Below are 15,874 nucleotides of genomic sequence, written 5' to 3' on the forward strand. Positions count from 1 at the left end.
ACTCTTCATTCCTACCTCTAAGGTCGGGTTGCCGCCGCGGTGCATTGTGGTCCGGCGGTGACAAACATGGCGGCGCCCTTCGCCAGGGTGCTGCTGAACGGGGCTGCGGCGAACTGGCCGACCCGCGCTTGTTGGAGGGGCCTTTCCGGCGGCTCCGCGGCAGCCGGGCCGAAATGGAGGCTTTTCGGAGCGCTTTGCTTGCAAAGGCCGCCCAGAGTCAGTCAGGAGATGAGTCCGGAGGAGAAAGAAATGACGGAGCTGCTGCAGCAGGTGAAAGAGGCAGAGGGGCGCATGCGCACATCGGGTGGCGGGAGCAGGGTGTTGAATTGGAAAGGGGAGACTCAGAGTGGCCCATGCAATATTTTGTTGTTTATAAAAAATTATGTGTGTGTGCGTGTACTTGTATTTGTATAGTGTGTGTGTGTGTACAGTGTACACACACAAACACACACACCAAAAATAAAAGATATATATATATATATAGATATATATATATAGATATATATATATATATATATATATATAAAACTTTTAATTTTGTAAACAACAAATTGCCAGCCCAATCTCCCCTCCATTCGAAACCATATAAAGTATTTTGCTGGATCAGACTGATAAAACTGCAATCCTAATCCCACTTACCTGAGAGTGTAGAATCACAGAACGGTAGAGCTGGAAGGATATCTGGCGCCATCTAGTCCAACCCCCAGCAATGTGGGAATTTCAACAAGTTAGTTGGACTTACTTCTGAGTAGGCATGGCTTGGTTTGCAGCCCATAGCAGTGATATGGAACCTGCGATTGTTGGGACTCCCATCCCGGATTTCCCTAGCTATTGTGGCCAATTGTTGGGGGTGATGGGAGCTGAGAGTCCAGTAATATCTGGAGGAACCACAGGTACCCTCTTGCTGCTTTAGGCTGAATCAGCTTTGCTCAGAAGCAAATGCAGTTAAATTCAGCGGGGGATTCTCCTATCCTCACTGGCTGATGGAGTTGGAGTTGAATTACATCTGGAGGGTCAAATGAGCACCCTTCCTTCCTCTCCCAGTCAGCAGCTTCCCAGATTTCTCTGAGACAGTTACTTGGATGTCTGCTTGCACGCAGTTGAAGACAGCAGTAATCTCCTGGTTTGTCCCTCCAACCCAGTAACTGGTGTTCACATGCAGTGGTCTGATGTTCGGAATTTAGAGGTCCCATTATCTTTATCTAAAAGTTAATATGGAAAATTATTATACCACGTCAAAGGAATTATGCATTTATTTACTCTACTGTTTTATAACTGTCCTATAATCTTCAAACGAAGGGTGATATACAAATTTAATTTAAAAAAATCATAAAAAAATAAAGGTGGCACTCCAGTATTGCCTACTCTTAAAAAGACAGCAGCTATCCAGGGTCTTGGGCAGAGTACCACCCTTTAAAAATTAAAAAATCTGTTGTTTTCCTGCCTGGGACTTCTTTGGGAAGAAAAGTAGAACAGAAATTTAACCAATTAGGGCTATATTCCTATTTAACTCAGAGTAGACCCATAGAAATCAATGGGCATGATTAAGTTGAGACCATTAGATTCAATGGGTATATTCTGTATACAGTGGTACCTCTGGTTACATACGCTTCAGGTTACATACGCTTCAGGTTACAGACTCTGCTACCTTGGGTTAAGAACTTTGCTTCAGGATGAGAACAGAAATTGTGCTGTGGCGGCGCGGCGGCAGCAGGAGTCCCCATTAGCTAAAGTGGTGCTTCAGGTTAAGAACAGTTTCAGGTTAAGAACGGAGCTCCGGAACGAATTAAGTACTTAACCAGAGGTATTACTGTAGTTGGGTATAGCCTTAATTCAGGTGTGGAAAACTCCAGATGCTGCTGAACTACAGTTCCCACCAACCCTGCCCATTGGCCATGCTTGCTGGGACCGATGGGAGCTGTAGTTCCACAATGTCTGGAGAACCAAAGGTTCCCACGTATACCTTAAATACATAAGAGGAAGTGGAGGATAAATCAACAAAGAATTATCATGAGATTCAGTGGAGCAAGAAAGATGCTCTGAAAGGCAGACACTTGAGCTGAGTCAAATTAAGTCCTTGGTGAGTGAATGCAGATAGTGAAGGGGAGGATGAAGCTGCGCAGATGAGGCTCCCAAGGGGCTGGTGATTTCTAGAGTCTGTTCTTCCATGTTGTTCCAGCAGCTGGAAGCAGCTGCTAGTATGGGAGGAGGAGGACAGAGCAGATCCTGCCTGCTTTCTGCATGATTGTTTCTGAAAGCCACTCCAGAATTGATTTCATCGTGCGGCAGAGCTCAGTTTAGTGAGATATGAATAAGGGCTGGACGTCTGAGGAAGGGGAGGTGAAATAAAGAATTTGAGTGCCGGCAACAGTTCTGAGGCATGTAAGCCTTGTGCTTGGAGGGCCTTTGGCTGATAGCAGCAAGGCTAAAAAACCTCAGCGTAACAAATAATACATCTAATCTTTGTAAGAGGTAATTTTCACAATTACCACTCAAGGGACAAGGTTTTTTTTTGGGGGGGGGGGGTGACTGAGGTTCCCTGGATTCTGTTCAACATGCTACATCTTGTGTTACTGGTGTTGTATCTTGCATGCTGAAATAAAAAATCTCTTTCTTGCTCATCTTGGAACATGTGGCCCTCCAGATGTTGCTGGACAGCTTCCCCCATAATCTCGGACCGTTTGCCATACTTGATGAGAATGGGAGAACCACGAATTCCCCAACCTCATCTTAAACAATGCAGCACTCGGGAAAATGATTTGCAGAAGCCTGCTGGCTGGGCTCTGGATCGGACAGTTTTCTATTTATTTTGCTTTGTCAGGTCGAGATGGAGAAAAGCCTCTATTCAGACCACGAACTCCGCCGCTTTGCAGAGGAGGAGCGTCTGCGGAGGAAAAAAGACGATGACGACACTGGGCAGGAGATCGTGCTGATTCAAGATGTGGAAGACTTGTGGGAACAAAAATTCCGGAAGTTCCATCCTGCCCCTCGGATAACAGGTTCAAGCCCATGCTTCCTCCACCTACCTCATTGGGGTGTTGTTGGGCAGCAGTAGGGGAGCCTCCAGTCTGAAGGCCAGACTTGGCCCATGAGGACTCCCCCTTTGGCTTGGCAGGGAATTTTCCTTAAGCTGCAGCCACCTCCCCCCTAACATATGTCAACTGAAAGTGAGCTCTGGGTTGTTACTTTGCTGGAGCAAGACTTGTTTCAACTGATGGGCAGGACAGGAGCATATTGCTCCAGTAGCACCAACTGGCATGCATTGAAACTGCTACTAAAACAGAGGTGGGAAGACCAGTGGTTTAGCAGCAGTTTCAGTGCACACCACTTGGTTGCTACAGGAGCAGTAAAGCCGCTTGTGTGCAGTTTCTGGGTGCCCATTTTTGGGTGCTTGGGAAGCTCTGTGCAATGGACTTTGATGGGGGGTGGGAGAGGCCACATGTCAATTAGCCAATGGCATAAGGACATCAGATGGCTGGCAGGTGGGTTGCCTTGCCCATCTGATGGCACGATGACAAGGTGATTGACAGGTGTTTTGTCCCACTCACCTGTCCAAAGTGGGCTCATGGGGTGGGGCCTTTTGATCGGCAAGTCCTAGGCTCTGTGGTTTAACCCACAGCGCCACCCGCGTCCCAACTGAGCCCATGTTACTCATTGCTAATAATCAGATGTGGCATAAGAACCAACGTGGTCATGATTCCTCCACTTGTTCACCTGGAGACAATTCCTGTTCGCCACAGGCAGCTAGGCAAGTGGCTATTTGCAACCCTCCGTTGAGCATCCAGCTGCCCACTCTTCAATTAGAAGTGGAATGCTCACATTCAAGCTCTCTGTTCGAAACAAACAGTGTTAAATTTGGCTAAATCCAACTTCTCTGCCTTAAATGATTTTGTGAATTGAGCAGGAGAAAGAAGGGCAGTTTACTTTTAGAGGTAGACGTTGCTAAAAGGTCACGCACTTCAGAATCTGTGCACCCCCCTGCAGGTATTTTTGTCTGAGCCCTACAAACTAAAAGCCAATTTTAATAAGTCTAATAAGATTAGACACTGAACTACTTCAATGACCTTTTTTAAAATAAAAAGAGAGGTGGGGGGAATACGCAATTCTGCTTGTCACCCGAAGGTGCAAAATATGATGTATGCTGTTCAGGTTGCAAGCGGCGTCCAAACTCTTCCTAGCGTGTTGTCTAGGCAACCTGAACTGAGTGTTGCTACTTGACATGGTTTCATGTGGCCTTTTCAGCAAAGACTTCTGGGAATCCCATTCATCACTGGCTGGCTGAATTCCTTTGACTCGTGGCTTCTTTCTTTGGCAGAGGCTGACAAGAAAAATGACCGGACATCTTTGAACAGGAAGTTAGACCAGAACCTTCTGCTCCTGGTTAAGCAGAAGCTTGGTGACCAAGACATTTGGCTCTTGCCTCAAACAGAGTGGCAAGAAGGGGAGACTCTGCGAGCCACAGCAGAACGGGCCTTAGCCTCTCTCTCAGGTCAGTGATTAAGGTGTGCGTATCTGAAACATTCTCACAAGCTTCCCCTGTTGATTGGTATCTCTATTTCCCTTTCCTTTCTCTGTATCCTCCCTCGTGTCTTATTTATCACAATTTTTTGGTAGATTGCAAGCCCCTTGGGACAGGGAACTTGTTACCAATCTTATCTCTTAAATTAATGCTGGGCCCAGTGGGGGTTTGCGGGGGGAGAGAGAGCAAGAAACTTTATAGAGAAGGGAGGTTCCAGACCAATTTCCCCAAAGTGTTTTATATTATCCGCTGGGGGGTGGCACTAGAACAATCCACGGGGGCGGTAGTAGCCTCGGGTGCAATTGGGGGGTGTTGGATAAAAATAAGGGGGCAGTGGAAGCATAAGGAAAGAAGAAAATTTTGAAAAGCCGTTTGGAAGTGTTTCATCTATTGTGTAATGATGCTTACCGGTGTAACATAGAGTTAAATGTTACTATGCTTGATTTTCATAAATAATTTTATAATTTCAAGCTTCAAGCTTGTCTTTATTTACAACAACATCTTTACTATGTTGTAGGACGTAGGTAGAAATAAAGATACATAAAATAACACATGTTATTCTGTTCCTGTTTTTCTGTTTCTGTTATTCTGTTATTCTGTTTCTGTTTGTTTGCTTATAGAAAGTAGATTTCCAGGGGGGCGCTGAGTAATATATATTGTTTTCCTGAAAAGGGGGCAGTAGGCCAAATAAGTCTGGGAAACTCTGCCCCAGGCAGTTTGTGGATCTTGTGTGTGAAGCGCTTTCAGCATGCTGTACAATTGCTAAATATTATTCAGCATATTTGAGGCAGTTGGTGCCAGGGTCTATATATTCCAGCCAAAGACAGGCACCTTAAAATGGGGTGCAGGGGCAAAATTATTCATCACCAGGTATATTCTGCTGTCTCTGTATCACCTGATCTTACAAATATGTTTCCTCCCTTGTTTCTTTTCCTGCCTGACTCCTGAACCTCCAAGGAACCCACATGGAGGCCAAGTTCCTAGGCAATGCACCATGTGGCTTTTACAAGTACAAGTTCCCCAAGGCAGCCCAGACAGAAGACGGCACGGGAGCCAAGGTCTTCTTCTTCAAAGCCCTCCTACAGGGCAGCCACTTGCCCTTGGCCAATGAGAAAGTGGACTACGTCTGGGTCAGCAAAGGGGAGCTGGCGGACTACTTGAAACCCAAGTACCACTCCCAGGTTGCTCGCTTTCTTGTGGACTTGTGAGTGCTGGAGATGGTGTTTTTATCCCTATGCCAAGATTACTGCCTTGGGTGAAGAATTTGTTCAGTGTTTGTTTCCCGTTTGCAGAGCCGTGTTTGGCCCTGGACAAGGATCCCATTTGTGTGCGTATTTTCCTCTTCGCTAAATAAAAGAGTCCAAGAATCAACGAATCTGTCCTATGTTTAAGCTGTGTGCTCTTAAACACACACACCTCCTGGCAAGGCTAGCGCAGCACAATAGAGAGTACAGACAGCTGTCTCATGTAGAAGAATTAGAGAGGCTTTAGGTTAATTGAGAAAACCCTCTTGGGGTAAAACAGCCTTTCTCCTTTGGGCATCACAGTCTCAAGTGTGGTACCTGTTGCATGTACACACACACACACACACACACACACACACACACACACACTGATTGCTGTCACTTATATGTGAATGGGGTGAAAGCCGCTTCCTTTTTGCACAGTTCTGTATGGGACAGGCAAACAGAATTGGCTTTAATCGGATTTCTCACCTGTTCCGGTTTCCAGGCACATTCAAGACCTGTCTGTCTTCCCATCTCTTTTTATAGATGTTCTGAGTTTTACTACTTTTTTAAAGCACCTGGAAAATTAGGAGCAGATGATGGGCTGAAGTTGCGAGGGAGAAGACTTTAGTTTTGACTAGTGGTTCCCCAACTCTTTAGTAGCTCATCATAAGGCAATATTGTGGTACTCAATGGAAATGACAAAAAATATTTTAAAAAATCATTATTCCACAATTCAAATATAAATGTTTTAACAAAATTCAAAATTCCATTTCACAGATGGCAAAGGGATACCTCCTCTACCCTTGGATTGTGGAAACAAACTGTAATATATTTGGACTGCAAAATTTATAGGGTTGGAGGAGGTTCAATACACTTGCAACTCCAGCAACAGTTCCAAAATTAGTGCCTTCCGTTTTGCCCTCTCTGTGACTTGATTTTCCAAGTATCTGTTGCGTCTAGAATACAGGGGATTTTAGAGGCCTTTGCAAAGATTACTTCAGTGAGCTCTCTTAACTTGGAAGAGGTGGGGCAGCAAACAGGAACCTGATCTAATTAGGGCAAATGGGGTTTTGCCCCACCAGCCTCGGCTTGCCAGCTCCCACCTGCCTGCCTTATTACATCCAGTCCAGGGGGTACCCCTGGCTGTCAAGTTCCTTCTTCTCGCTCTCAATGTTGCCCTTGCAGAACTCCACAGTGAAAAGAATGGGGACAAATCTAGAAGCATTGGGCTCCATCTGTCATTGGCAGTAAAGGTAAAGGGACCCCTGATCATTAGGTCCAGTCGTGACCGACTCTGGGGTTGCGGCGCTCATCTCGCTTTATTGGCCGAGGGAACCGGCGTACAGCTTCTGGGTCATGTGGCCAGCATGACTAAGCTGCTTCTGGCGAACCAGAGCAGCACACGGAAACGCCGTTTACCTTCCCGCCAGAGCGATACCTATTTATCTACTTGCATTTTGACGTGCTCTCAAACTGCTAGGTTGGCAGGAGCAGGGAGCTCAGCCTGTCGCAGGAATTCGAATCACCAACCTTCTGATCGGCAAGTCCTAGGCTCTCTGGTTTAACCCACAGCGCCACCCACGTCACCTATTTGTCAGTTTCTCTGCCTTCTGCCCTACCATGTTAAAGATGTTTATATTTTAAGGTGTTTTAAAGGTGTTTTTATTGTTTACTATGTTGTACCACCGTGAATGGTGGTTTTTATCTATGTATTTTTGTTTGTTCCGTCTTGTTTTGTTTTTGGGGTTTTGTTTTTAGGCTGGCCTCAACTAGAGCCAGGGCCTTCTCGGCTGCGGCTCCAATCTGGTGGAATGCTCTGTCACAAGAGACTAGGGCCCTGTGGGACTTGACATCTTTCCGCAGGGCCTGCAAGACAGTTGTTCCGCCAGGCCTTTGGTCAGGGCGCAGCCTGACTCCCTCCTCTGGCAACCTGCACAGAATTTTGCTTAATTGGTTGCCATCAATTTGATTTAATTAATTTTTATAATGAAATATTTTTAGATTGTGGGACTATTTGACTGTTTGATTATTTGATTGTTGTTAGCCGCCCTGAGCCCGGCTTCGGCTGGGGAGGGCAGGATATAAATAAAATTTATTATTATTATTATTATTATTACCAATCCTAATGGGCACCAGCCGCCACTGACGACAAATTGAACGTCCTCTTGTGGTGCCTACAGCCTCTGAGACTGCTCTGTGCACAGTGAGTATTTATAAAGTCTCTGTGCATTTTGAACAGGGCTGGCCCAAGGCATCTTGATGCCTGAAGCAAAAGGCAAAATACTGCTCCCCTTTGCCAAAAACATAATTCTATGGATGGGTTAAAAATGACACGTTGTATCCAGAGTTAGTACTTCTCAAGAGTAGGCCTATTAAATTTATTGTACCTAGGGCCAGATTACCACCATAGGCTTAAAATAGCACCATTCCTCTTTAAACAGTCATGGTCCCCCCACCAAGATTCTTGGGAATTGTAGTTTGCTACGGGTGCTGAGAGTTGTTAGGAGGTCCCTGTTCTCCTCACAGAATTCCCTGGCAAGAGGGATTGGTTGTTAAATCACTTGGAGAACTGTAACTCTGAGGGAACTAGGGGTCTTGTAACAACTCTCGGCCCCCTTAACCAACTAGACCTCTCAGAATTTGGGTGCAGAGGAAGCCATGACTGCTTAAAGTGGTATGATAGTGCTTTAAATGTACAGTGCAAATATGGCCTAAGTCATCCGTAAATTTCAACACGTCTACTCTGAATAGGGCTAACAATACAGCCCGTTACTTTTCTTTGTTTTACTCTAAATCTGGTGTTTGTCAATGGACACTGGATTGTCATATACAGTGGTACCTTGGTTCTCGAACTTAATCCGTTCTGGAAATTTTTTTGACTCCCAAAATGTTTGAAAACCAAGGCGCAGCTTCCGATTGGCTGCAGGAGCTTCCTGCACTCAAGCAGAAGCCGCGTTGGACGTTTGGCTTCCGAAAAACGTTAAAAAACTGGAACACTTCTGGGTTTTCTGCATTCAGGAGCTGATTTGTTCATCAACTAAGCCGTTTGAGAACCAAGGTTCCACTGTATTGTTATTTTCTGCAACTTTAAAAAATATATATATGTCAATTTTTAAAAAGTTGTTTAGCCTTTTCAGAGGCACTGCCGTTTCATTCTTTTAGCATTGATTTTTATTTATGACATTTTAGAGTTCCTAAGATATGAGCATCTTTCCTTTTCAACTAGCATCATACTGATACTTTAAGTGCCTTTAATGTTGCTCGTGACCTGAGACATGGTCACAACCGCAAGTTTAGATGGGTTTAAAAGGAGCTTGAATAAATTTGTGGAGAAGGAGAAGGGCTATCAGCAGCAGCTGCTCGCCATAATAGCTAAAAGAGAACCTTCTTATTCAGAAGGAATAAGTTTCACAAACTTGGGTCTCTAGCAGTTTTTGGACTACAAGTCCCATCATCCCTGCTAGGTAGGGATGATGGGAGTTGTAGTCCAGAAACAGCTGGAGGCTCAAGTTTGGGAAACCTTGGTATTGACTATTGCCTACCAACCGTGTGTGTGTGTGTGTGTGTGCATAGAGTCAACAATAAGGGAGTATTATTGCACTCACTGCTAAGGGAGCTGGGCATGTTTAGCCTGGAGAAGAGGAGGTTAAGGGATGATATGATAGCCATGTTCAAATATATAAAAGGATGTCACATAGAGGAGGGAGAAAGGTTGTTTTCTGCTGCTCCAGAGAAGCGGACACGGAGCAATGGAGCCAAACTACAAGAAGATTCCACCTAAACATTAGGAAGAACTTCCTGACAGTAAGAGCTGTTCGACAGTGGAATTTGCTGCCAAGGAGTGTGGTGGAGTCTCCTACTTTGGAGGTCTTTAAGCAGAGGCTTGACAGCCATATGTCAGGAGTGCTCTGATGGTGTTTCCTGCTTGGCAGGGGGTTGTACTCGATGGCCCTTGTGGTCTCTTCCAACTCTATGATTCTATGATTCTATGATTCTGCCTCCTTGTGGGCTTGCTAGAGGCATCTGGTTGGTTATTGTGTGAAGCAGGATTTGGGGCTAGATGGACCTTTGGTTTGGTCCTGCAGGGCCCATTTTACATTCTTTGATTCACAGCTCTCCCTGTAGCAGAGGTCAGCAAACTATTCGGGCCAGTGGATAACGTTTGGCATTTGGAGGATGTGTGGGTGCCACTCACCAAATGGCTTCCGTGGTGTGTGTGGCATAGCATAAAATGGCTGCCACACCTGAGAGAGCAGAAAAGTGGGCAGGGACACAAAATGGCATCAGTTCTCTTTCTAGAAAAAGAGGTGCCAGTACTCACCATGAATGTTTCTCTTGTTCTCTTATTATAATTTATTGAATTTTTATACCGCCCTATACCCAGAGGTCTTGGGGTGATTCACAGAATAAAATCAAAATATTAAAACCACAAAATATATAAACAAAATAAAAACAAAAACCCAATAATGCCCCCCCCCGCCCCAAAAGCCCCACATTTTATTTTTCATAATAATTTCTACTAGTTTTCAAATTTCAACAATCCAATATTAGCCTCATTACAACAATGCCAAATTATAATACAATGAGTAATACCAATCACTGAGATGCCAAATTATACAATTTAGGCGCTAGAATTGATGGTTTGATGATTTATTTCTCCTTGCAGAGAAACATTTGGTCAGCTTGGGAGTCAAAATGGTTTTAGGACTGTCCTCCTGTGCTGCTTCAGACATGTGGTTTATATATTTATGTACATGTTTGCTTGGTACATTTATGAACCTTTATTATATAGTTAAGACCTTAAAATTACTTATAACATGTGGTAGGGACATTTAACTGCCTCCCCCTTCCTGGTTTTAACAATCGCAACTGCAGTTTTAATGACTTCCATTTATATTGACACATTAAATGATTTATAACCTATAGATGAGGCATTCAAACTCTCCTTCTTGTGTGTGGCAAAAAACAACAACAACATATTTTCAAAGGACATAGGATGACAACTGCGCCCACCTGAGAGGTGCCGGAACTGAGCTGCAAGTCCCATCTGAAAGAAAGACCCTGAACATTGCAGATTTTTGAAGTGACATTTACTGAGATCGTATGAGGTGCTGGTAGGTGCCAGTTTGGGGGACCCCTGTCCTACAGAGTAGGCTTACAATCAATTGCTACTTGTTTGTTGTTTAGTCGTTTAGTCGTGTTCAGCTCTTCGTGGACCAGAGCATGCCAGGCACTTCTGTCTTCCACTGCCTCCCGCAGTTTGCTCAAACTCATGCTGGTAGCTTCGAGAACACTGTCCAACCATCTCGTCCTCTGTCGTCCCCTTCTCCTTGTGCCCTCCATCTTTCCCAACATCAGGGTCTTTTCCAGGGAGTCTTCTCTTCTCATGAGGTGGCCAAAGTATTGGAGCCTCAGTTTCACGATCTGTCCTTCCAGTGATCACTCAGGGCTGATTTCCTTAAGAATGGAGAGGTTTGATCTTCTTGCAGTCCATGGGACTCTCAAGAGTCTCCTCCAGCACCATAATTCAAAAGCATCAATTATTTGGCGATCAGCCTTCTTTATGGTCCAGCTCTCACTTCCATACATCACTACTGGGAAAACCATAGTTTTAACTATACGGACCTTTGTTTTGCAAGGTGATGTCTCTGCTTTTTAAGATGCTCAATTGCTACTAGTGCAGCTTTGAGATCCCCTCTTTCCGTTCCCCCTCAGGGTTTTCTTCCTTCAGACATCTTGTGGCCTGGCAGATACCTGACCCATCCCTCTCTCTCTCTCTCTCTGATGCCAGAACTGCCCAGGAGCTATGACTGATTGAAACACTGCTTTCTCCAAGGTGGGATTAGCCTGAGTTTCTGCAGTGGCAATTTTGCGGCTTTTCCCTCTGTGTGTGACTTTCTCAAGCATTGAGGAAGGACCCATTCTTTAATTACCTGGAGACCGTGGGGCTCCGAGCTGAAGATTACTGGAGATATTTTGCCAACCCACCTTGGGAACCTGTCTTGCTAGAGGCCTCAAACTTTAAAAGAAAAGAAAGTCTAGTATTTTTTTAATCACTCGCCGAGCTGCCTTTAAGTGTGGCACGGCAGCCTTTTATTTTGGAGCAGTCGGGCTGCTGCTACGAAGCTGGAGGCTTGCAATAAATAAAATAGATTTCTGCAGCACACCCTTCCTCATCCCTTCCTCTGTTCTGAAACCACCCTGGGAGCCTCGGCAGGGAGTCAGCTCAGCTGCCGAGACCTGGGCAGGCAAGAGTGATGCAGGCTGCAAAGGGGAAAATAAATAAAAGGCGAGTATGAAGCTCAGGCCAAAGAACTGCAAATTAGTTTCCCAAGGTCTGATAACTAAAGCTCTGCTTGTGGGGGCTGGAAGGTACTGGGGCGAGAGAAGCACATGGCTAATTTTAGTAGTACCCTTTTCTCCACGGTCTAATATTGAATCCTGATGGCTGCACCCGTCCATTAAAAAGGACATTATTTCTCCCAAAGAACCATGGGAGCTGTAGTTTACCCTTAGAGAACTACAGTTTCCAGCACCTTTAACAAACTTGGTCCTCCCATCAGATGTCAAGGAGATGAGTAGCTATATAACCTTTAGAAGACATCTTTGTCAGGAAGCTTTTTAATGGGCAATGTTTTATTACGTTTTTATATACCACCCACAGTGGCTGGGGCAACCCAGCCAGATGGGCAGGGTATTATTATTATCATTTACACATGCACAATACCCCAGTTATCCTGGAAAGGGGTTCCGGTTGAGCCACCTGTCTCCTCGGCCTGCTTATCTTCTGCATGCAGGGAATTTGCATTCCTTGAGTTTCTCCCCAGCTGCAGTCTGGAGTGGTACCATAAGGGAGTCTACTGCCATATTCTATATAACATGTACAGTTGTACCTCGGGTTAAGTACTTAATTCGTTCCAGAGGTCCGTACTTAACCTGAAACTGTTCTTAACCTGAGGTACCACTTTAGCTAATGGGGCCTCCTGCTCCTGCCGCCGCGCTGCCGGAGCACGATTTCTGTTCTCATCCTGAAGCAAAGTTCTTAACCTGAAGCACTATTTCTGGGTTAGCGGAGTCTGTAACCTGAAGCGTATGAAACCTGAAGCGTATGTAACCCGAGGTAGAAGAAGAAGAAGAGTTTGGATTTGATATCCCGCCTTTCACTCCCTTTAAGGAGTCTCAAAGCGGCTCACATTCTCCTTTCCCTTCCTCCCCCACAACAAACACTCTGTGAGGTGAGTGGGGCTGAGAGACTTCAAAGAAGTGTGACTGGCCCAAGGTCACCCAGCAGCTGCATGTGGAGGAGCGGAGACTCGAACCCGGTTCCCCAGATTACAAGACTACCGCTCTTAACCACTACACCAAACTGGCTCTCAGGGGGTGGAAGGTACCACTGTACTCTGAGGCCTTAGCTGGTAAACCTGTGTCAGGGCTAAACAGGTAGGAGGGGGTGGAAGGAGGAAGCTCTTGCTTCAAAATACAGTAACAAAATCACTTCCCTGCAAGTGAAAGGGAGCCTCTCAGGGAGAAGAGCAGAACGCTCTGACATGTTCAGGCAATTCAAAATATATGAGAATATGGACAAAGTGAAGTGATACGCTTCAGAAACAGGTTAATCTCCTCATGTGCTACTTTGGAGAATTAGGTTCCTACTCTTCCCAGAAAGAAGCCTGCACTTTTGGGAACACTTTAGCTGGGCTTTTGTTGTTCTCCCCTTCTCCCCTTATCTCCTTATTAAAAGCAAATCAAACTCAATCAAGCCCTGTCTGTTTTGTTTTCTTTAATGCATGCATTCTGCTGGAACAAAAATGGGGGGCGGGGAAGTGGAAGAAAGATTTCGAGCTGTCTTGGCAGGCATTCCCTCATGTGAAAAATAAAATAAAATAAAAAATTGCTAGTTTATTTGTGTTGGAAATTCTTCCCTGTGAGAAGCCTGAGGAGTTTTGGACAGCAATGGCTTTGCTCTCCATGTCCAAGAGTTCTGGCTGTTTCTCCCATGAGTTGGCATCCATGGTCTGATGAAGATGGGGGCCTGTGATGCTGTCAGAAAATAAATCCCACTCACGGCTGCCAGGTGGCACAACAGTTTAAGGCAGCGATTTCCTGAACTTTCCAGTCTCATGGAATCCGCACCAAGTTCTCTGCAGAGGAATCATGGCTTGTCCGCCGTGGAATTTCTGCACAAGGCAGGGGATTCTGGGAAGCATTCCAGGAGGCACACGGTCCTTGGAAGATGGCAGAACACCTGCATGATGCAGGGGATTCTGGGAAGTGTTCCGGGGGCACACGCAGTTCAGGAAAAGTGATGTGAAACTCCTACATAAGGTAGGGCAGCTGTGATGGCTTGAGCTGATGGCAGTTTTAGTTCAAGGTACCTGGAGGGCACCAGGGGTCGAATCTACACCTCTCATTTATAACATTAAAATGCGTTATTAAAATGTGACACCAGAGGGCGCTGCAGAGCAGCAAGCCACCGGCAATGGGAAAATGCCATTAAGTGTTATAGAACTTATATTTACCGGTAATAATGTTTAGAAGATCAATGTAGATCCAGCCCAGGTTGGTGACGTCTGATGTATATCCTTACACTTGGCAACAGGGATGCCAGGTCAGGACCCAAACCTAATAATAATAATAATAATAATAATAATAATAATAATAATAATAATATATTTATACCCCGCCCCATCTGACTGGGTTTCTCCAGCCACTCTGGGCAGCTCCCAAGAGAATATTAAAAACACAATAAAACAGTTGTTTATCTCCGTGACATCTGATGGGAGGCTGTTCCACAGGGCGGGCGCCACTACCGAGAAGGCCCTCTGCCTGGTTTCCTGTAACCTCACTTCTCACAGGGAGGGAACAGCCAGAAGGCCCCTGGTACTAGACCTCAGCTGAACGATGGGGGTGGAGATGCTTCTGGTGATGTCTGTTATGTTTTCTTTCATACATGCATTAAATGTTGCCATGGTGTGGGTCCCGGAGACTGAGGTTGATTGGGAGAAAGGAGCAAATGAGGGCAGACCCCACCCCCCGGTATGTCTATGCTACAATTTGCAGCCTGCTGCTGCTGCTGGGCTGAAACTTCCAGGCTGCACGCATCATCTTAGAAGCAGAATCATGGAGTTGGGAGGGATACTAAGGGTTGTCTAGTCCAACCCCCTGAAATGCAGGAATATTCACCTGTCCCACACAGGGATCGAAGCTGCAACCTTGGCATTATCAGCACCATGCTCCAACTGACTGAGCTGTCCAGCTGAAGGCAGAGCAATGAATGCAAAAAGTAAGCTAGTTTCTGCACAGTCAGACATCTTTGTATCCTCCGTCTTGACCAATGACAGGCATTAGTTCAAGGGCACATTCCAGCCAGGCAAAAACATTTGGGGTGCGAAGCAGCGGTGTGGCTTGAGGCAAAGGGAAGTCGCTGGGGTGGGGGTGGGGGAGGAGGCCTGAGGGCCAGATAGGGAGGCCTGGAGGGCCGCATCCAGCACCTTGAATGTGTGGAAAGTGGAACCAGAGCCTCAGCTTCCCAAAGACTGTATCTTTGTAGCTCTGCAGCTCCCGGCTTGCCACGCGCTCGCTCGCTTTCATTTATCAAAGTAATAGTGCACATTACATTTATCTGGCTGGGTTTTACCCTCCCAGCCACTCTATTCCTGAACATTAAAACGGCGGGTGGGTGGGAGAGTGAAATATCTGGGAAAGTAACTAGATTTAATCCACATTTAATGGGCGCGTAAAGAAGCAGGACAGCCAGCACCCTCCTCTTTCTGGGCAAACTCGAGACGTCTTTCTCTAGCCAGCTTAGTGATCTGTGAGCACTGAATAATTGGTTTGGTGACCTGTCAGTGCTGCTCATTTCCAAGAGGGGGGGGGGGATTCCACATCCATTTCCTCCCATTCCCTGGGAAATACAATGGGCCACAAATCCCATTTATGTTTGAATTCTGAGGAAACCATTCATTGAAAGCACATGGCTTGCCACCCCAAAAATCCTGGGAACTGTAGTGAATTAATATCAATTATTTCATATAAACAAAGATGTATGTATTGATGGCTAATCTATTCACAAGGTGAGCCTATGGAGTTTCCTCCCCTTTCCGTCCCCCCTCTATTTTTCTTTTCT

At 45.6% G+C, this 15,874-nt stretch overlaps 1 protein-coding gene across 1 annotated transcript; it reads left to right on the forward strand.

Moving 5' to 3' along the window:
* Nucleotides 1-38: 38 nt before the first annotated feature.
* Nucleotides 39-5,890, forward strand: MRPL46 (mitochondrial ribosomal protein L46). The gene is made up of 4 exons (XM_081171318.1): nucleotides 39-270; nucleotides 2,822-2,999; nucleotides 4,316-4,489; nucleotides 5,477-5,890. Exons 1-4 carry the CDS (start codon nucleotides 67-69, stop codon nucleotides 5,725-5,727), a joined length of 807 nt encoding a protein of 268 aa, XP_081027444.1. The 5' UTR covers nucleotides 39-66; the 3' UTR covers nucleotides 5,728-5,890.
* Nucleotides 5,891-15,874: the final 9,984 nt, after the last annotated feature.

This window comes from Podarcis bocagei (genome assembly GCF_964188305.1).
Source record: "Podarcis bocagei genome assembly, chromosome: 14".
Classification (NCBI taxonomy): Eukaryota; Metazoa; Chordata; class Lepidosauria; order Squamata; family Lacertidae; genus Podarcis; species Podarcis bocagei.